General features: G+C 44.5%; 1 protein-coding gene across 1 annotated transcript in view; it reads right to left on the minus strand.

Annotated features, from left to right (window-relative positions):
* Window positions 1-1811: 1811 nt before the first annotated feature.
* Window positions 1812-22391, minus strand: part of IGFBP2 (insulin like growth factor binding protein 2) — a 36478-nt gene continuing 15898 nt past the window's right edge. Inside the window, exons 2-4 of the mRNA XM_077273224.1 lie at window positions 9997-10199; window positions 7825-7965; window positions 1812-5614 (exon numbers count right to left, since the gene is read on the minus strand). Of these exons, the coding sequence (XP_077129339.1) occupies window positions 5459-5614; window positions 7825-7965; window positions 9997-10199 (500 nt within the window). The 3' untranslated portion in view covers window positions 1812-5458. The remainder of the gene's footprint in view (window positions 5615-7824; window positions 7966-9996; window positions 10200-22391) is intronic.

Raw genomic sequence — 22391 nt, forward strand, 5'->3', positions numbered from 1 at the left:
CTCACATGCAGAGTGGTGGTCCGAGGTCCTAGTCCTTGTGACCCATTATGGCATCAGAAGGCAGCAAGATGGAGTCCAATGATCAGGTGACCCTCTGTCCTCTAGAATGGGGGCCTCTGTATCTGTGGAGGACCCAGCCCATCTGTGAGATCCCTCCGTCCTCCATAGACATCAGTCATCCTGAGCACACATGATTACCTACAGATCGCCATGGCTGATAACAGAGAATTGTGCAGGGCTGCTGCAGCCAAAGAATCGTCTATGATCAAACGACATTACTCATGACGGCTTGAAATGCCCCTTTAGAAACTGAATGGTGGTATAAAATGCATTATAGGGCATTGTTTTATGGGAACGATATAACAGTGTTATATAGGACAGTATTAAGCAGGGGATTTATGATAGATTTTTATGGGAACTACATGGCAGTATTATATGTGAGCTATATGACTGTATTTTATGGGAACTATATGGCGGTTCTATGTGTGAACTGTATAACTGTATTTTAGGGAACAATATGGCGGTTTTATATGTGAGCTATATGACTGTATTTTAGGGAACAATATGGCGGTTTTATATGGACTCTTTAAATGGTCGCTGTTGTTACAACAAACTACATAAATGTATTTTACAAGTGAATAAATAACTTTGTAATAAATCTTATCAGGGAAATTGGCTTCTTTCTTCTCATTTTCCTGCCTCTTAAACTCTTCATGTATTCCTCAGACAAGGCAAACTTCCAGCTCACTGAGGGATCAGATTGCTGCTGCTTGTTAAGGTTTATGAAGATGAGAAGAGGAAGGAGCAGAATGAAAGAGAGGTGCACAGAGATCCCTGCTGCTTTCTAGTAGGGGTCTTGTCTCTTCACAGGGCTGGATTCACATCTACAATGCTTAGTGCTGCTGTATAATGTCCTCCATTCTGCTGATTTCTAGTAAACGTGATTTCACCCCAGTGCTTGATTAACTGCTGTGCTTAGTATTGCTGTATAATGCCCCCATGTTAATACTTTATATTAAGTGTTTTCTCTCAACCGAGAGCTGGATTCATAGCTACAATGCTCAGGACTGCTGCATAATGTCCTCCATGCTGCAGCTCTCTATTCAGTGTTTTATCAATCCCCAGTGCAGGATTCACACATAGTATTCCTGTATAATGTCCTCCATGCTGCTGCTTTCTAGTCAGTGTTTTATCAAACCCCAGAGCTGGATTCACACATAGTACTCCTGTATAATGTCCTCCATGCTGCTGCTTTCTAGTCAGTGTTTTATCAATCCCCAGTGCTGGATTCACACATAGTATTCCTGTATAATGTCCTCCATGCTGCAGCTTTCTAGTCAGTGTTTTATCAATCCCCAGTGCTGGATTCACACATAGTATTCCTGTATAATGTCCTCCATGCTGCAGCTTTCTAGTCAGTGTTTTATCAAACCCCAGAGCTGGATTCACACATAGTATTCCTGTATAATGTCCTCCATGCTGCTGCTTTCTAGTCAGTGTTTTATCAAACCCCAGAGCTGGATTCACACATAGTACTCCTGTATAATGTCCTCCATGCTGCTACTTTCTAGTCAGTGTTTTATCAATCCCCAGTGCTGGATTCACACATAGTATTCCTGTATAATGTCCTCCATGCTGCAGCTTTCTAGTCGTATAATGGCCAGAAATAGTTATTCCTCTTGTACACACAGGAGCATATTCTGAAATTACAGGAGTGCTTATGTGGACATTTTACTACAATTTTACCTAATAAAAATTATCATGATGTTAAAAAACGTTCAATTAAATTGAATGACTACAACAACCAACTTGTGAAAACGTTTATTTCATGACCTTATAAGTGCAGGGAGCCACATATTCTCCAGTAATAATAATCATTAAACTTTATCAACATGCAAAGATTTCATCAAATGTTTACAATTACAGATCGCTACAGAGATCTCTCCAGAACTGCAAGTAAAAAAACAGGGCTGTAAGCGCCCCCTGGGACTGTACATGGGGAATTAAGAGACGCCACCTTGTGGTCAATGTTTAGACTGCACCTACAATTATAGTAGGCAATTCCAAACTTTATGGAGGGTTGATGGATTTGAGAAAACACTATTTACTAGGCTTATCATGGAGGAGGGAACACTACAGGAAGCAACCTAAACATTGAAAGGATACCGGAAAAATCAACGAGTGTCCCTTCTGAACTTCCCAGTATGCATTAGCATGCAGTGCAGATTGCACACACTCTCTACTCCCAGAGGGGCTTTTCTTTGCTCAATGTTGCCCCCTGCTGGTTAACTTGCAAGAGTCTTGGAAGGGAAGTGACAATTGGTCAGAGCACAGTTCTGCTGTCACTTTCTATACAAGTCAGCCTTTGAGTAGTACAAACATAGTGGACTGTCTTTCCTCCACACCACAGCCTGCTATAGTGCCCCCTACAGATAAGAATGTGGATCCGAACTGGTCGGACTATTTTTCGTTTCTGGATGAATTTGCACTTTAAGGTCCACTAGATACAAGAATACGAATAAAGCATAATATATAACATAAGACAAACCATTAACTGAAGCAGGAACGAGAAAAGATCTGCACAGACACGAGTTCCTGCAAATACGGTGATTGTCTGGAAGTAATGAGAATGGGCTGGGTCCATATCACATAATCTCCCCCTAGGGGACTGTACAAATACATTTTATTAAAAAGATGCACATGGGACAAGCAAACATCGCACTCAAGAATAAGAATACGTTTTCATTGCAAAGTAGAAGATCTTTGGAACAATCGTCAAGAAGCAGCATTTATTTAATCAACACCACATTACAAATCGCAAACGTTTCAGGAGTTCTTAGGAATAGATCTAAGGATGCAAACGCCAACAGTTAAGGTGGAAGACTTTCCCTGTAACTATGGGTTATGTATGAGTTTGTGGGAAAACACAGAAGGGAGCACAGACTTAAGAGAAAAGTGATAAAAATCTGCCAGCAGCCAACATCAGAGGGAGCTCAGGAGCTTAATGCATACAGTGAACTGTCCAGAATAACCTAATGAGCTCCCCCTAGTGGTGACTGTAGACAGAATATTATCATGTATCTCTGTATACAGGGAGCTCCCCCTAGTGGTGGCTGCAGACAGGATCTTATCATGTATCTCTGTATACAGGGAGCTCCCCCTAGTGGTGGCTGCAGACAGGAGCTTATCATGTATCTCTGTATACAGGGAGCTCCCCCTAGTGGTGGCTGCAGACAGGATCTTATCATGTATCTCTGTATACAGGGAGCTCCCCCTAGTGGTGGCTGCAGACAGGATGTTATCATGTATCTCTGTATACAGGGAGCTCCCCCTAGTGGTGACTGCAGACAGGATCTTATCATGTATCTCGGTATACAGGGAGCTCCCCCTAGTGATGGCTGCAGACAGGATCTTATCATGTATCTCTGTATACAGGGAGCTCCCCCTAGTGGTGACTGCAGACAGGATCTTATCATGTATCTCTGTATACAGGGAGCTCCCCCTAGTGGTGGCTACAGACAGGATCTTATCATGTATCTCTGTATACAGGGAGCTCCCCCTAGTGGTGACTGCAGACAGGATCTTATCATGTATCTCTGCATACAGGGAGCTCCCCCTAGTGGTGACTGCAGACAGGATCTTATCATGTATCTCTGTATACAGGGAGCTCCCCCTAGTGGTGACTGCAGACAGGATCTTATTATGTATCTCTGTATACAGGGAGCTCCCCCTAGTGGTGACTGCAGACAGGATCTTATCATGTACCTCTGTATACAGGGAGCTCCCCCTAGTGGTGGCTGCAGACAGAATTGTATTATGTATTTCTCTACATAGAGAGTCTATATAAGTCTATTGAGGGGTTGATCATCTGCATCAGAAAAACACAGATTTGGGCACTAAAAAGATGCACGGTTTGTTGAACATATGATATCTAATCGTGGAGATTCACTTTTGGCTATTTACTACAAAAAAACACCATCCAGCAATTTTTGCTTAAAGAATAAGAGGTATATAGGTTTGTATCTAATGACATACATGCATGCATTAAATATGTCTTATCATAAAGCCTAAACCATACGGTGTTACATAGTATCTTACTATGACGATATATTATGAGGTCACTTTGTGGACAGGTTGTTCCATCTCATCAGGATAAACGTCTCTGCATTTCTCTTTGTACCCATTATATATAATATATACTGAGAGCCAAAAGCAGTTGCTATGAGAGCTGATAAAAGTGTGGGAAAGAAGCAGTTAGTTAACCTCTTCTCTGCCACACTGGGCTTCCCCGTTCATAGACCTCACAATTGTGGCAGTTACAGAATGGTAGGGTGGACACACAGCTGAAGGGGGTCTCCTCATGTTTCTGTCCCCTGATACTAATAAATCATCAAGAAGTAACTACAAATGTAATGTATTAATGTATTTCAGCTGGATGTTACGGAGCGGTGAGGTTCTCGCTTGAGACTATGTATCAGTTTAAGGCTAATGCATCCTTTTCTACATCACTGATACATTAAGAGTTACAATCTTATGGCCAGGGATTCTTCTCCTGGTATCATTAGTAATAATGGAAATAATGAGCAAACCTCTGAGCTTTTCTGCATGCGATATTGTTTGAGAGGACCAAACGCGGCAGTGTGCGTTGTGTTGCCATAATAAATCATTAAATCGAATGGTCGCACCTCAGGGGTCACAATGAGATTGTTAATCTCTTGCGTTCGGTTTTAGCAATCAGTGATCCCTGAATGTGACAGTGTCTACAGCAGCGGACCCCAACTAGTGTAGTGCAGCCCTCTGGTTCCCACACAGGAAAGTATCACACCCCAGCATGTTGTTAAGACTCCTGCCCTTTGCTTGAAGATGGTTCTGCTGGAAGTGTCTTTGAGGTCGCAGTTAACTAGAGTCTTAGGACTGACAGTTGGAAAAATAATTTCTGAACCCCTGACCCATGATTTCCCAAATACACCGACGGCAACTATAGAAAGTAACGTCCACAATCTGTAATGAATCTCACAGAATCCAACATTTCCAATGATATAATATACAGCAAACAAGAAGGACACATTGTTTCATATCTATGATTGACAGGTCGCACATGTCATGGCTGTCTTCCACTACTGGTTATGTACCGGGCTCGGACACCGTCGGCCCTAGAGATGCTGAATCTGACTGAACGGCCTTTGGAAACGTAGATCCGATGCTGGGAAGCCTATTCTGCCGTTCTCCCAGGTCACTGGTGTAAGGTGCTGATTTGGGTGTGAACCTGTGCTGTTTGTCATTTAGGGTCATGTGGGTCGAGTTTTGGAACTGGGATGGTTGTAAGAAATATGGCACAAGACTTGGCCAAGAGCTCAGACATGAACCAGCCCACTTACAAAACTGTCAGTGACCCTATGGTATAAATGGGGACATTGAGAGTAGCTGGCAGAGTGCGGGGGATTGCCTGGAGAGCTAATTACTGGGCGCGCTGCTTGCGGTCCTCCTCGGAGTTTGTGTAATACAGGTGACATTCTGGGTCGCCTCGAATCGTAGGAGCTCCAGAAATGATCTTTCCAGTATTGGGGTTCACACACCAGCATTCTCCTCGCTGACCATTCAGGGACATCTTACACTATGACGGGAGACAAGGGAAGAGTTGTCAGTAAAGTATAAACCACATAACTTTTATATACATATTGCTACATACTTAAAGTGAACTATATGGCTTAAGAAAAAACAAAAATTAAGACTTTGGAGTGGCCTAGTCAAAGTCCTGGCCTTAATCCGATTGAGATGCTGTAATGACCTTAAAAAGGCGGTTCATGCTCAGAAAGCTCAAATGTGGCTGAATTACAACAATTCTGCAAAGATGAGCGGACAAAATTCCTCCACAGTTTGGTAAAAGACTCATTGTCAGTTATCGCAAACACTTGATTGCAGTTGTTGCTGCTAAGAGTGGTCCGACCAGTTATTAGGTTTAGGGGGCAATCACTTTTTCACACAGGCTCCTGTAGGTTTGGATTTCTTTTTCCCTTAATAATAAAGACCTTCATTTATAAACTGCATTTTGTGTTACTTGTGTTATCTTTATCTAATATTTACATTTGTTTGGTGATTGAAACATTTAAGTGTAACAAACATGCAAAAGAATAGGAAATCAGGAAGGGGGTGAACACTTTTTCACACAACTGTATGTATTTGAATATTCACTGGAAGATTCCAAGAAATTATTTTACATCTGCCTTATATTTCCCAGCTCTGTGCAGCACAGCTGCTTGCATGCTGTGGATGGGTTCCCTTTATTCTTCTGCACTCTTACAAGTATTGTCTCCATTTCCCGCTGTCTGCACCCGGCCTCCTCTATTACAAATTAGTCACTGTCTAATAGATCATTGCTCTGGTGTCAGTGACTGCAATATTTGCCGCCCAGCACGCGAAACATGTCTATGTGAAAACTATCCAGGGAGACAGAAAGCACCAATGTGATGTGGAGGCGTCAGAGAGAAAAGAGGCAAGTGAAGTACGACATCTCGTTCTTCATGGAGGAAGGGAGGGAGATGTAGGAGACATGAATGTGAGAATGGCTGACAGTGGACTAAATGATACATCACACCGCAGTGAAATGATCTGGACAATCTTTAAATATTGGAAAATCCTTTGATCAGTAAAGTTCTGCAATTTTCCCAATAGTTTATGTGTAATGTCAATATCTGTTCTTGCTCTCAGAGGTAAAACACCCATATGATGGCAAAGAGAAGTAACAGTGTACACAGCACTATCTAGTCAAGCGTTGCGAACTCCATGCTGATACATTTTACCAGCAGCCATACATTGTAGCAAACAATCAGCAGAGGAATCTGTGCAGCAGATGTGGTTACCTCTCACAGAGCATTGTCTAATCTGGATGCAACTGTAGCAAACCTCCAGCTGTGAGAAGCAGTTCTTCTGAGCGCTTTAACCTCTAAAGGTACCTTCACACGAAGCGACGCTGCAGCGATAGCGACAACGATGTCGATCGCTGCAGCGTCGCTGTTTGGTCGCTGGAGAGCTGTCACACAGACCGCTCTCCAGCGATCAACTATGCCGAGGTCCCCTGGTAACCAGGGTAAACATCGGGTAACTAAGCGCAGGGCCGCGCTTAGTAACCCGATGTTTACCCTGGTTACCAGCGTAAAATCTAAAAAAAACAAACAGCACATACTTACATTCACGTCCCCCAGCGTCCACTTCCTGACTGACTGAGCGCCGTACAGTGAGAGCAGAGCGGTGACGTCACCGCTGTGCTGCTTTCACTTTCACTTTGCGGCGCTGAGTCAGAGGAGGAAGCAGACTGCAGGGGACGCAATGTGAGTATGTGCTGTTTGTTTTTTTTACATTTTACGCTAGTAACCAGGGTAAACATCGGGTAACTAAGCGCGGCCCTGCGCTTAGTAACCCGATGTTTACCCTGGTTACCAGTGTAAAATATCGCTGGTATCGTTGCTTTTGCTTTCAAACACAACGATACACAGCGATCGGACGACCAAATAAAGTTCTGGACTTTATTCAGCGACCAGCGACATCACAGCAGGATCCTGATCGCTGCTGCGTGTCAAACGAAACGATATCGCTAGCGAGGACGCTGCAACGTCACTGATCGCTAGCGATGTCGTTACAAAGTCGTTTCGTGTGAAGGTACCTTAAGTGTAAGCAGGCATGTTCCCATTCACTGGCAGCAAGCAGAGGTCATGTGGAAGATAATGAACTGAACACGTATAGTCATGCTGCAGACACTCCCATTATATAATCATGAAGCTTTCTTACATAACAGGACGGGAGTCGGGCGATTCAGCAAGTACGCACCTGTTTGAGGTTGAAGAGACCGTTCTTGTCGCAGTTCGGGATGTGAATGGAGTAGAGATGTTCCAGCGGCGCTCGCTCATCAGGGAGATTCATGGAGGAAATCCGCTCCAAAACCTGATCCAACTGCTGCTGACACAGACTCTGAAAACGGGGAGAAGGCTGTAAGATCTGTGCAACATTGTAGCAATCACTGGCGAAACATCATACGGCCTTATCTACACTGATACATTGTAACGAGCCCATCAACTGTGCTTCCTTTTATCTGTTCCCTCATTTATCTCACTTTGTATCTTGTATTACGGTAACTATGTTCTCAGGATTTATCCCCGTCTTCCTCTGGTTACTATGTTGCAGGGGTCGTTCACCTTTGGGGACGTTCTTTTTGTTTGTTTTTTTACTTAAATGCATGTAATGGGGGCTAAAAATCATTTTTGTGACTGGGTTTCATTAAAGTTTATACACTGGCTCTCTGTTTCACTGCACATACTACTTTGATGTGGCATAAATCATTCCGCAGCCAGAAATAAACAGTGCAATATAAAGGCCATAGGAGGCAAATGCTGTAAAATATTTCATGAATCCATTTTCAAAAAAGATTTCTACCCGAAAAAAATGCATTTAAGGGCTGTCCCACACGTCCAGATAATTCCGGTACTGGAAACAATCGGTACCGGAATTATCCGTGTCCGTGTGCCCCTACGTTTCTTGTGTACATCAGTGTGTCACACTTGCGGCACACGTGTGCCACCTGTGTTCCTACTGGGTACCACATGCACCGTGCTGGGTACCACACGTAGGAGCATCTGGTGCTGAAGCTGCGATTCATATGTTCCCTGCAGCAGCGTTTGCTGCAGAGAAGATATAAATAATAGTGTTTAAAATAAAGATCTATGTGTCCGCCGCCCTCCCACCCCCTGTGCGCCCCCCCGCTGGTCAGAAAATACTTACCCGCCTCCCTCGCTGCTTCCTGGTCTGGCCGCGGCTTCTAGTGTATGCGGTCACGTGGGGCCGATCATTTACACTCATGAATAGGCGGCTCCACCCCTATGGGAGGTGGAGCCACATATTCATGAGTGTAATCGGCGGCCCCACGTGACCGCATACAGTAGAGAAGCCGCGGCCAGACCAGGAAGAAGCTACAGCCAACGAGGGAGCGGGTGAGTATTTTCAGGACAGCGAGGGGGCGCACAGGGGGTGGGAGGGCGGCAGACACATAGATCTTTCTTTTAAACACTATTATTCATATCTTCTCTGCAGCAAACGCTGCTGCAGGGAACATATGAATCGCGGCTTCAGCACCATGTGGGGGGGACAGCGCTTACTGTAGCGCTGTCTCCTGCACGCACACGGACCCCAGACGGAGAACGTCCGTGTGAGGTCCGTGTTTTACACGGACCCATTGACTCTATTGGGTCCGTGTAATCCGTGCGCTCCCACGAACACTGACATGTCTCCGTGTTTGGCACACGGAGACACGGTCCGCAAAAAATCAATGACATCTGTACAGATGCATTGATTTTAATGTGTCTATGTGTGTCAGTGTCTCCGGTACGTGAGGAAACTGTCACCTCACGTACCGGAGCCACTGACGTGTGAAACCGGCCTAAGTAAAAAAAAAGTCCCCAAACGTGGGCAGAAAATCCCCTTCCAAATAAGCCACATCCCATGAAACGGAAGCCACACCCATTTGTTTTTTTATGACGCCAATAGCTTTTTAAAAACATAATAAATAGGTATAACATTTGAAGACAATTGGCCCAAATCAATTTGTTCTGATCTTTGTCTATTTTTTTGGTCTTTTTTAAGTTTTTCCTTTGTGCTTAATTCTTCTTTTAATTTGCTCCATTTTAGAGTCTATCTTACGTGTTCACCTGGTTTTTTTTTTGTTTTTCAATATTCACCACTGGACAATAAAAGAAAATGTCAATGAATAAAAGACAGAAAAAAAAGGAAGAGATTAAAAAAAAAAAAAAATGCAAATGATGAATCAAGGCCGAAGCATCGCATATTGATCATAGACTCGCTAGGAGCTGACAACCATCCTGACCATGCTCCATTCTTTTGGTATCGGTTGTCAGTCCACATCTGCTTTGCATTTTGTAGTCTACTGCTAATGGCAGTGACGGGGCCCTTGGCTGCGGGCCCTCCATGCGCTGCTGTTGGGCATCTCACCCTTTGTGCTGACTGCCTCTGGTTCTTCTTCTCATCATTAGGTTTGTTGACTTTTGATCGGTGATGTTCGCTCGCTCTCCTGCGGTTTAAAGCATCTTCCTTTGGATTTTTTGCAGGAGGTTTTGGCTGATTATCGGTCACCATCGTTCCTGCTTCCAAGTTGTTATCCATGAGCATGCCGTCCGAGCGCTCCTCCAGAATATCTGGCGAAAGAATATGTAATAAGGCTCAACCAATGGGCACAGTGATCATCAACCAATCACAACACAGCTTTCATTTTATCAGAGCTACCAATCAGCTCAGTGTTCATTTCCCCTCAGCAGTGTGAGCAATGACGGAGACCATCGTCTCATTCCCGCAGTCTGTGTTTCTCTGCAAGGGGGCGATAACAATACGTGAGTACAACATGGTTGTATAATTATGTCTGTAGTGAGCTCCCTCTAGTGGTGTCTGTATAAATCTGTATGTAGTGAGCTCCATATAGTGGTGGGTGTATAAATCTGTATGTAGTGAGCTCCCCCTAGTGGTGGCTGTATAAATCTGTATGTAGTGAACTCTTTTATTATAAAAATACAAAACTTACAATCAATAAATAGCAAAAATCAAAACCCTAGCAAAAGCAACTGTCCGAGTCCAACATTACCCCCCCCAGTCCAAAGCAAAGTCCGAGTCCAGCATAACTGCCCCCAGTCAAACCAACCCCGCAAAAATCTGTATGTAGTGAGCTCCCCCTAGTGGTACATGTATAAATCTGTATGTAGTGAGCTCCCCCTAGTGGTGGCTGTATAAATCTGTATGTAGTGAGCTCCCCCTAGTGGTGGCTGTATAATCTGTATGTAGTGAGCTCCCTCTAGTGGTGACTGTATAAATCTGTATGTAGTGAGCTCCCCCTAGTGGTGACTGTATAATTCTGCATGTAGTGAGCTCCTTCTAGTGGTGGCTGTATAAATCTTTATGTAGTGAGCTCCCTCTAGTGGTGGCTGTCTAAATCTGTATGTATATTTTAATCAATTACTTTCTAAATGGAAGCATATCCTATTATAGGGAACCTGTCAGTAGATTCATGGGCTGCACGAATCATTATTAGTGATGAGCGAATATACTCGTTACTCGAGAGCACGCTCGGGTGTCCTCCGAGTATTTTTTACTAGCAACCAGGCAACCCCCACATGTACTTATGCTGGCTAACAGATGTAAATCATTCAGCTGAGGTGAGGAAAACAAAATCTCCGAGCACTAAAAAATACTCGGAGGTCACCCGAGCATGCTCGAGAAATCTCGAGTAACGAGTATATTCACTCATCACTATTCATTATTGCAGCCAGTTATGTTTTATTCTGAAACAATGCGGCATTTCAGAGTAAATTTACTTTGAAAATCTGACCGGGGACTGAGTGTCTCAGCGGAGCAGTCAGATGGGCTCCAAGCTGAATTCTTCTCTCCTCAATCCCTGTAACTGACAATCATGGGAGGAGACCTGTCAGTCAAGTGGAGCGACGCAGGAAGGCGATCACATTGGACTAATCAGCTGAGACCTATAGTGCTCGGCCGGCATTTCATAGTAAAATATAACTGGCTGCATCATTGTATCCAGGGTCTGGTTCATGCTGCCATAGTAAGAATCTGATGATAGCGCCCCATTAACTCCATGTAGATGAAACTGTATTTTGTTTTGGACTTAAACAGTAAAAGCTCTGACATTTCACATTGTGATACTTGAACTGTGTTGTGGTGCAAAGCATCAGGGTCTATGGACCAGGCGCCTGGAGAGAGGAGCTCAGGAAACGCAGATATTTTGCAAAGCTTCAGACTCCACACCCCCTATGATACACTGTCTCAGCTGAGCCAAGTGAGAAAAGAATCTTATTAGTTGTTATGTAAAGCACACTCTTCCTTTTTCACAAGTTGGGTGGTTAGGAAGAACATACTATATAAAATAGTCAACAAATAACTACAATATACAATGTATCACTAAGGGCCCCTTCACACTGTGCAATCAAAGTCTGAACGAGCGTTCGATTTGTGACGTTTATCCGTCCTCGTTCCGAGGTTGCAAAGTGTGACATGGCGTTACGATTTGCGACGCAGCCCAGCATCGTACGATGTGAAAGAAAGAGCAGAACTTTCTTTCGTCGTAAATGTCTCGCTGTGGCGGTCGAAATCGTAGTATGTGACGGCGGTCATACGAGCTCGTAATGCGACTACGTGGGTTGGGCTTCCGCATACCTGTCTCCTGATTGGGCGTGACGTTTTAGCACGCCCATGCTGGTAATACGTCACGCTCGGAGTCGTAGGACTATGGCGGTGTGAAGGGTAGCGTACGATTGCGACGCGTGACGTTCACATCGCAACTACGTCAGAAAAAGCGTTAACATCGTAGAGTGTGACCGCTGGCTACGAGCTCGTACTGCGATGTCGAATATGACGCAAATGCGTCGTAATCGTAGCAGAATCGACCAGTGTGAAGGGGCCCTTAGTCTATAAGAAGATGTTTAGCAATAGATCATGAGATCGACTCCTAAAAATGATCAAGTATCTGTCAGTTACTGTTCCCCGGTCACATGAGGTTAAATACATTGTTTCACAGAGTCTCAGTGGCCACAAAGTCTCCCAGGTCGCAGCGGCTTGTTATCACCTTCTGACCCAGATTCCGCTAAGCGATGCTGAAATAGTCCGGACCATGAGTCCCCTATGTTACTGGGGTCTGTGCGCTTCTATAACCTGCGGCTGCCCACAGAATCTTCGCTCCAGATCGTCACCCTTGTATTAAACACTAATATCGTGCATTTGGAAAGTGTCCGCATGCTGCTGCTGGGAGTTAGTGATGGTGTCCTGCTGTCAGTCTCTTTGCATGATGCCAAAAGCCCCATGTATTACTGCATTTGCACCTATGAGGAGGACCGCCCACTTGACTATAAAGCCCACAATGTGCAGGAGTTTAAATGAATAAAGCGCGGGTTATTCAGAATGTTTTCCATCGATACAAGTCTTCAGTCTGCGCGGCCTCTCGTGCTCCATGCAGCACTTTCTGCAGATTAGATTGCACTTTCAGCCGACAGGTTCCCTATAGTATCCAATTAGAACAGTCGGCAGCAGCCACCAACCTACTTGCTGACATTTTCCAGCTTGATGGAATATGTCACTTGGATTGCACAGAAGAATGTACTGATGTAGCCGGGAATCCAGACTGGAGCCATGTTGGAATCCTGCGTCCAGCGCCGGTCAGCCGAGGTGCACACAGAGCTTTTTTTGCTGAGTTTTCGAAGCGGAAAGTGAGCGGAAACACAAGGTATTTAAGGAGTTTTCAGATTTGTAAAGTTTTCACTCAAGTTACTTTCAGTTTTGACTTCAAAGACTCCTGGAAGAACTCAGTGAGCGCACCGCTTCAGGAAAGCAAAACTCATTTTTGAGATTTGGAGGAGGATTTTGTGAGTTTCGGCTCAAAGATTCCTAAAATCCCCAGGAGTGCTCATAGCCGGATGGATGTGTGTGGTGACAGGTCTACAGGCGGTGATGAAGACCAGCCAGGAGGCTACAGGAGACAAGGACCTCCACAGACTTTAGTGCGGAGGCCAGTGGCCTTCACCGGTGAGGGGGCATTTCACGGGCACTAGAGTCTGTGCGGGGTCTGTGTTGAGGAGGGGGCATTCTTTAGGGTACGTTTCTATAGGGGAGAAGCCTGCAGGAACCTGCTCACTGTCATCTCTATACATCTCGTGAGGGTCTGAAAGAACAGTTAATCGGCGCTCAGTGGCAGCACAATCCGCGGATTATCCAGTGTTTACCCAGCAATTACAGAATATGGCAAGACTCCATCGCCACCGGCACATCGAGAACATTCCTGTGCAGCACTGACACCTCCCCGCCCCCCAAGATCCCAAAAAAGCACCAAGAAAGACATCACACATGTGACTTGTTTACAATAGCATTAAGATGCTGGGATGAAAAGTATGTGCACCCTCTGAAACTAGAGGCTGTATATTCCCAGTAGATTTCCCTGTATCCTAAATGCTCACAGCAACTAGTGAGTGCAGCTCTGGAGTATATAATACAGGATGTAACTCCGGATCAGTAATGTAATGTATGTACACAGTGACTGCACCAGCAGAATAGTGAGTGCAGCTCTGGAGTATAATACAGGAGGTAACTCAGGATCAGTAATGTAATGTATGTACACAGTGACTGCACCAGCAGAATAGTGAGTGCAGCTCTGGAGTATAATACAGGCTGTAACTCAGGATCAGTAATGTAATGTATGTACACAGTGACTGCACCAGCAGAATAGTGAGTGCGGCTCTGGGGTATAATACAGGATGTAACTCAGGATCAGTAATGTAATGTATGTACACAGAGACTGCACCAGCAGAATAGTGAGTGCAGCTCTGGGGTATAATACAGGATGTAACTCAGGATCAGTAATGTAATGTATGTACACAGTGACTGCACCAGCAGAATAGTGAGTGCAGCTCTGGGGTATAATACAGGAGGTAACTCAGGATCAGTAATGTAATGTATGTACACAGTGACTGCACCAGCAGAATAGTGAGTGCAGCTCTGGGGTATAATACAGGATGTAACTCAGGATCTGTAATGTAATGTATGTATACAGTGACTGCACCAGCAGAATAGTGAGTGCAGCTCTGGGGTATAATACAGGATGTAACTCAGGATCAGTAATGTAATGTATGTACATAGTGATTGCACCAGCAGAATAGAGAGTGCAGCTCTGGAGTATAATACAGGAGATAACTCAGGATCAGTAATGTAATGTACGTACACAGTGACTGCACCAGCAGAATAGTGAGTGCAGCTCTGGTGTATAATACAGGATGTAACTCAGGATCAGTAATGTAATGTATGTACACAGTGACTGCACCAGCAGAATAGTGAGTGCAGCTCTGGGGTATAATACAGGATGTAACTCAGGATCAGTAATGTAATGTATGTACACAGTGACTGCACCAGCAGAATAGTGAGTGCAGCTCTGGAGTATAATACAGGATGTAACTCAGGATCAGTAATGTAATGTATGTACACAGTGACTGCACCAGCAGAATAGTGAGTGCAGCTCTGGAGTATAATACAGGAGGTAACTCAGGATCAGTAATGTAATGTATGTACACAGTGACTGCCCAGCAGAATAGTGAGTGCGGCTCTGGGGTATAATACAGGATGTAACTCCGGATCAGTAATGTAATGTATGTACACAGTGAATGCACCAGCAGAATAGAGAGTGCAGCTCTGGAGTATAATACAGGAGATAACTCAGGATCAGTAATGTAATGTACGTACACAGTGACTGCACCAGCAGAATAGTGAGTGCAGCTCTGGAGTATAATACAGGATGTAACTCAGGATCAGTAATGTAATGTATGTACACAGTGACTGCACCAGCAGAATAGTGAGTGCAGCTCTGGGGTATAATACAGGATGTAACTCAGGATCAGTAATGTAATGTATGTACACAGTGACTGCACCAGCAGAATAGTGAGTGCAGCTCTGGAGTATAATACAGGAGGTAACTCAGGATCAGTAATGTAATGTATGTACACAGTGACTGCATCAGCAGAATAGTGAGTGCAGCTCTGGGGTATAATACAGGATGTAACTCAGGATCAGTAATGTAATGTATGTACACAGTGACTGCACCAGCAGAATAGTGAGTGCAGCTCTGGGGTATAATGCAGGATGTAACTCAGGATCAGTAATGTAATGTATGTACACAGTGACTACACCAGCAGAATAGTGAGTGCAGCTCTGGAGTATAATACAAGAGGTAACTCAGGATCAGTAATGTAATGTATGTACACAGTGACTGCATCAGCAGAATAGTGAGTGCAGCTCTGGAGTATAATACAGGATGTAATTCAGGATCAGTAATGTAATGTATGTACACAGTGACTGCACCAGCAGAATAGTGAGTGCAGCTCTGGGGTATAATACAGGATGTAACTCAGGATCAGTAATGTAATGTATGTACACAGTGACTGCACCAGCAGAATAGTGAGTGCAGCTCTGGAGGATAATACAGGATGTAACTCAGGATCAGTAATGTAATGTATGTACACAGTGACTGCACCAGCAGAATAGTGAGTGCAGCTCTGGGGTATAATACAGGATGTAACTCAGGATCAGTAATGTAATGTATGTACACAGTGACTGCACCAGCAGAATAGTGAGTGCAGCTCTGGAGTATAATACAGGATGTAACTCAGGATCAGTAATGTAATGTATGTACACAGTGACTGCACCAGCAGAATAGTGAGTGCAGCTCTAGAGTATAATACAGGATGTAACTCAGGATCAGTAATGTAATGTATGTACACAGTGACTGCACCAGCAGAATAGTGAGTGCAGCTCTGGGGTATAATACAGGATATAACTCAGGATCAGTAATGTAATGTATGTACACAGTGACTGCACCAGCAGAATAGTGAGTGCAGCTCTGGGGTATAATACAGGATGTAACTCAGGATCAGTAATGTAATGTATGTACACAGTGACTGCACCAGCAGAATAGTGAGTGCAGCTCTGGAGTATAATACAGGATGTAACTCAGGATCAGTAATGTATGTACACAGTGACTGCACCAGCAGAATAGTGAGTGCAGCTCTGGAGTATAATACAGGATGTAAATCAGGATCAGTAATGTAATGTATGTACACAGTGACTGCACCAGCAGAATAGTGAGTGCAGCTCTGGGGTATAATACAGGATGTAACTCAGGATCAGTAATGTAATGTATGTACACAGTGACTGCACCAGCAGAATAGTGAGTGCAGCTCTGGGGTATAATACAGGATGTAATTCAGGATCAGTAATGTAATGTATGTACACAGTGACTGCACCAGCAGAATAGTGAGTGCAGCTCTGGAGGATAATACAGGATGTAACTCAGGATCAGTAATGTAATGTATGTACACAGTGACTGCACCAGCAGAATAGTGAGTGCAGCTCTGGGGTATAATACAGGATGTAACTCAGGATCAGTAATGTAATGTATGTACACAGTGACTGCACCAGCAGAATAGTGAGTGCAGCTCTGGAGGATAATACAGGATGTAACTCAGGATCAGTAATGTAATGTATGTACACAGTGACTGCACCAGCAGAATAGTGAGTGCAGCTCTGGGGTATAATACAGGATGTAACTCAGGATCAGTAATGTAATGTATGTACACAGTGACTGCACCAGCAGAATAGTGAGTGCAGCTCTGGAGTATAATACAGGATGTAACTCAGGATCAGTAATGTAATGTATGTACACAGTGACTGCACCAGCAGAATAGTGAGTGCAGCTCTGGGGTATAATACAGGATGTAACTCAGGATCAGTAATGTAATGTATGTACACAGTGACTGCACCAGCAGAATAGTGAGTGCAGCTCTGGGGTATAATACAGGATGTAACTCAGGATCAGTAATGTAATGTATGTACACAGTGACTGCACCAGCAGAATAGTGAGTGCAGCTTTGGAGTATAATACAGGATGTAACTCAGGATCAGTACACAGTTGACAGAGAGTAAGTTTTCTGTCCTTTGCTCATTTGCATATTTTTCCCATGGAGCCAATAAGTCTCCTTACACAACTGATCCCTTTAATATGACCCAATACCCCCAATACAGGTTAGCATATAATAGAGCATTGGGGGGGCTCAGAGGAAAGATATCAGTCAGGCAACAAGTCTGACACAGGCAGAGTGGAGCTATGATATCTATTTCTAAGAGCAATACACTGTATTTTAAATGCAGCTCTGGATGTGACTGGAGTATATAAAAGTAATTGAACTTTTTTGTGAAACCTTTAAGAACTAGAGTCACTCTTTAAAGGGACTGACTCATTTTTATACAGGGGAATATTGCTCTTCATGCTTGAGTGACAGTTCAGACTATCAAGACTCACACAAAGCTGGCCCGAACTGCGCCAGTCCAAAATGTGCCAGCCTAAACATTGCTGGTTAAAACTGTGCTGGTCCCAACTGCACCAGTCCAAACTGCGTCAGTCCAAAGTGTGTCAGCCTGAACTGCGCTGGTTAAAATTGTGCCGGTCCAAAGTGTACTAGTCCTAACAGGATCGGTCCAAATTGCGCCAGCCTGAATTGCAGCGCTAGAAACCGTGTAAGTCCAAATTGCGCCAGCTCAAACTGCGCCAGTCTAAACTGTGGCAGCCAAAACTGCACCAGTCCAAATTGCGCCAGCCTGAACTGTGGCGGCCAGACCCGTACCGGCCCAATGCCGCAGAGGCAGCTTCATCTCTTCACCATTGGAGAAACGCAGGGGGCTGAAGCTGGCTGGACTGGGAGCTGACAGTGTGCTCCAGCGACCCTGCCAGCTTCAGTGCAGCGCTTACAAGCTCTATTGGAAACAGACTGCAAGCGCTGCGCATGATCTGCCAGCACGTGTTTGGTTGCAGGTCGCAGATGTGATGAATACAATCACAGTGAGGTAAATACTCATTAATCCCATTTTCTAGGACGGCAGATTCCAATGTACAAGTTCCTTCAAGGCGCATCTGTCAGTGTGGAGAAAGCTGAAAGCGGCGCACTAATTTCAGGCGTTACCACTTTTTCGGCTTTCGCTGTTAGGACACGTTGGACGTCTCCAGGGCTGGAATCCCTTTGGCAAGTGAAGCAAAATATTATTTTTGTGTTTCATTGAACCATCACCCTGATCAGTACGATAAGTAAGTACGCCCTGCGGGCACACAGCGGGCTGTCAGAGCAATGACTATTACTGGGGAGTTTCCCGACCTCATAACAAACCAAGTGAACCGAAACTGCCTCTTATTCCAATCCCAAATGGAGAAAGGCCCCAAACCTCCCCGATTCAACCTCTCCAGGGGGGCAGGTAAAACCCCTCCAAACAGAAGCCTCGTCGCTCTGAAATATCCTCATCCGACAACGAATAAAGGCCAAACATTACAGTGTGTGTCTGGGTTGTCACCCTCCTGTGCACAGACCCTGCTTTTCCCAAAATCCCGCTCTCATTCTGCTTCTCTAAAGTGTCAGTCTTTACTGAAATTCTGGAATTCCATTTCTGAAGGTTCATATAGAACAGGTCTAGGGGTCCCGTCTATTGCATGGCGCATAAGGAGAATGTTACTGATGTACTTACTGACATTTACTTTATATATTTAGCTCCCGTGTAATTTGGACTGCTCCAAAAGGATGGATTGATAGGTTGGCAGGTAGACGGATAGAAACAGTGACATGTAAAAGTTTGAGCACCCCTGGTGAAAATTACTGTTATTGTAAACAGGTAAGCAAGTTGAAGATGAAATGATCTCTAAAAGGCCTAAAGTTACAGAGGACACATTTCCTTTATATTTTAGGCAATATATATATATATGTTGTAATTTTTAACAAATTACAAAAGCTTATTAACGAGTCTTTCAGTTCTTGTTTGAGGGATTTTCCTCCATTCCTCCTTGGAGAATTCCTCCCGTTCTGTGAGATTCCTGGGGCGTCTTGCTTTCTCTGCTATTTTGAGGTCTCGCCACAGATTATCAATGATGTTCAGATCAGGGGACTGTGAGGGCCATTGTAAAACCTTCATCTTGTGCTTTTGAGGTCGTCTACTGTGGATTGTGACGTGTGTTTAGGATCAGTCTCCATTTGCAGCAGCCATCCTCTTCCTCTTCTCACTTTCAGATACCGTATACAGTCGAGTGTAAGCCGAGATTTTCAGCCCATTTTTGGGGGGCTGAAAGTGCCCCTCTCGGCTTATACTCGATTCACTGTCCCAGGGGGTTGGCGGGGGAGGGGGAGCGGCGGCTGTCACATACTCACCTGCTCCTGATGCGGTCCCTACATCTCCGATGGTCTCCGGGCAGCTCTTCCTGTGTTCAGCGGTCACGTGGTACCGATCATTAAAGTAATGAATATGGACGCATATTCATTATTTTAATGAGCTATACGTGACCGCTGAACATAGGAAGATGCTGCCGGCTCCCAGAGACCATCTGTCAGTGAGACGCTGCCAGGGACCGTGCCGGGAGCAGGTGAGTATAACGGGGGAGGGTGAGCATTCCGATATTCACCTGTCCCCGTTCCACCACTGGGTGCCACCCGTCTTCCGCATCCTCTGCCTGTGACTGCTCAGGTCAGAGGGTGCGATGATGTAGTTAGTGTGCGCCCTCTGCCTGAACAGTCACTGCAGAGAGACAGAAGACAGAGCGGCGCGCAGAGGTGGAACGGGGACAGGTGAATACAGTGCCTACAAGTAGTATTCAACCCCCTGCAGATTTAGCAGGTTTACACATTTGGAATTAACTTGGCATTGTGACATTTGGACTGTAGATCAGCCTGGAAGTGTGAAATGCACTGCAGCAAAAAAGAATGTTATTTCTTTGTTTATTTTTTTTTTTAAATTGGGAAAAGTTTTTTCAGAGGGTCATTTATTATTCAACCCCTCAACCCACCAGAATTCTGTTTGGTTCCCCTAAAGTATTAAGAAGTAGTTCAGGCACAAAGAACAATGAGCTTCACATGTTTGGATTAATTATCTCTTTTTCCAGCCTTTTCTGACTATTTAAGACCCTCCCCAAACTTGTGAACAGCACTCAAGCATGGTCAACATGGGAAAGACAAAGGAGCATTCCAAGGCCATCAGAGACAAGATCGTGGAGGGTCACAAGGCTGGCAAGGGGTACAAAACCCTTTCCAAGGAGTTGGGCCTACCTGTCTCCACTGTTAGGAGCATCATCCGGAAGTGGAAGGCTTATGGAACTACTGTTAGCCTTCCACGGCCTGGACAGCCTTTGAAAGTTTCCTCCCGTGCCGAGGCCAGGCTTGTCCGAAGAGTCAAGGCTAACCCAAGGACAACAAGGAAGGAGCTCCGGGAAGATCTCATGGCAGTGGGGACATTGGTTTCAGTCAATACCATAAGTAACATACTCCACCGCAATGGTCTCTGTTCCAGACGAGCCCGTAAGGTACCTTTACTTTCAAAGCGTCATGTCAAGGCTCGTCTACAGTTTGCTCATGATCACTTGGAGGACTCTGAGACTGACTGGTTCAAGGTTCTCTGGTCTGATGAGACCAAGATCGAGATCTTTGGTGCCAACCACACACGTGACGTTTGGAGACTGGATGGCACTGCATACGACCCCAAGAATACCATCCCTACAGTCAAGCATGGTGGTGGCAGCATCATGCTGTGTTTCTCAGCCAAGGGGCCTGGCCATCTGGTCCGCATAAATGGGAAGATGGGTAGTACGGCCTACCTGGAGATTTTGGCCAAGAACCTCCGCTCCTCCATCAAGGATCTTAAGATGGGTTGTCATTTCAGCTTCCAACAAGACAACGACCCAAAGCACACAGCCAAGAAAACCAAGGCCTGGTTCAAGAGGCAAAAAATCAAGGTGTTGCAGTGGCCTAGTCAGTCTCCTGACCTTAACCCAATTGAAAACTTGTGGAAGGAGCTCAAGATTAAAGTCCACATGAGACTCCCAAAGAACCTAGATAACTTGGGGGAAGATCTGCATGGAGGAGTGGGCCAAGATAACTCCAGAGACCTGTGCCGGCCTGATCAGGTCTTATAAAAGACGATTATTAGCTGTAATTGCAAACAAAGGTTATTCCACAAAATATTAAACCTAGGGGTTGAAGAATAATTGACCCACACTTTTATGTTTAAAATTTATAAAAATTTAACTGAGCAACAAAACTTTTTGGTTTGTAAGATTTATGCATCTGTTAATAAATCCTGCTCTTGTTTGAAGTTTGAAGGCTCTAACTTATTTGCATCTTATTAAACCTGCTAAATCTGCAGGGGGTTGAATACTACTTGTAGGCACTGTATCTATGAAGCATGTTATGGGGCATAATCTATGGAGCATGTTATGGGGCCATAATCAACCTTTATACAGCATTGTATGGGGCAAATGTTTCTATGGAGCATCTTATGGGGCCACTATTAACCTTTGTGCAGCATTATATGGGGCATATTTTAATATGGAACATCTTATGGGGCCCATCATGAACTGTATGGAGCATTATATGGGGCTCCTGATTCAATATGGATATTCAAAAACACTTAACCTACTGATGTCTCAATTAATTTTACTTTTATTGGTATCTATTTTTATTTTTGAAATTTACCGGTAGCTGCTGCATTTCCCAACCTAGGCTTATACTCGAGTCATTACGTTTTCCCATTTTTTTGTGGCAAAATTAGGGGGGGTCGGCTTATACTCGGGTTGGCTTTTACTCGAGTATATACGGTATTTTATGTTTGCATCAAGAATTTGTTGAAATTTCCTTGAATCCATTCTTCTCTCTCCGTGTGAAATGTTCCCCGTGCCATTGGCTGCAACACAACCCCAAAGCGCGATTGATCTCCCCCATGCTTAATGGTTGGTGAGTTGTTCTTTTCCTGAAATTCTGTGCCTTTTT

This window comes from Ranitomeya variabilis, chromosome 7 (genome assembly GCF_051348905.1).
Source record: "Ranitomeya variabilis isolate aRanVar5 chromosome 7, aRanVar5.hap1, whole genome shotgun sequence".
NCBI lineage: Eukaryota > Metazoa > Chordata > Amphibia > Anura > Dendrobatidae > Ranitomeya > Ranitomeya variabilis.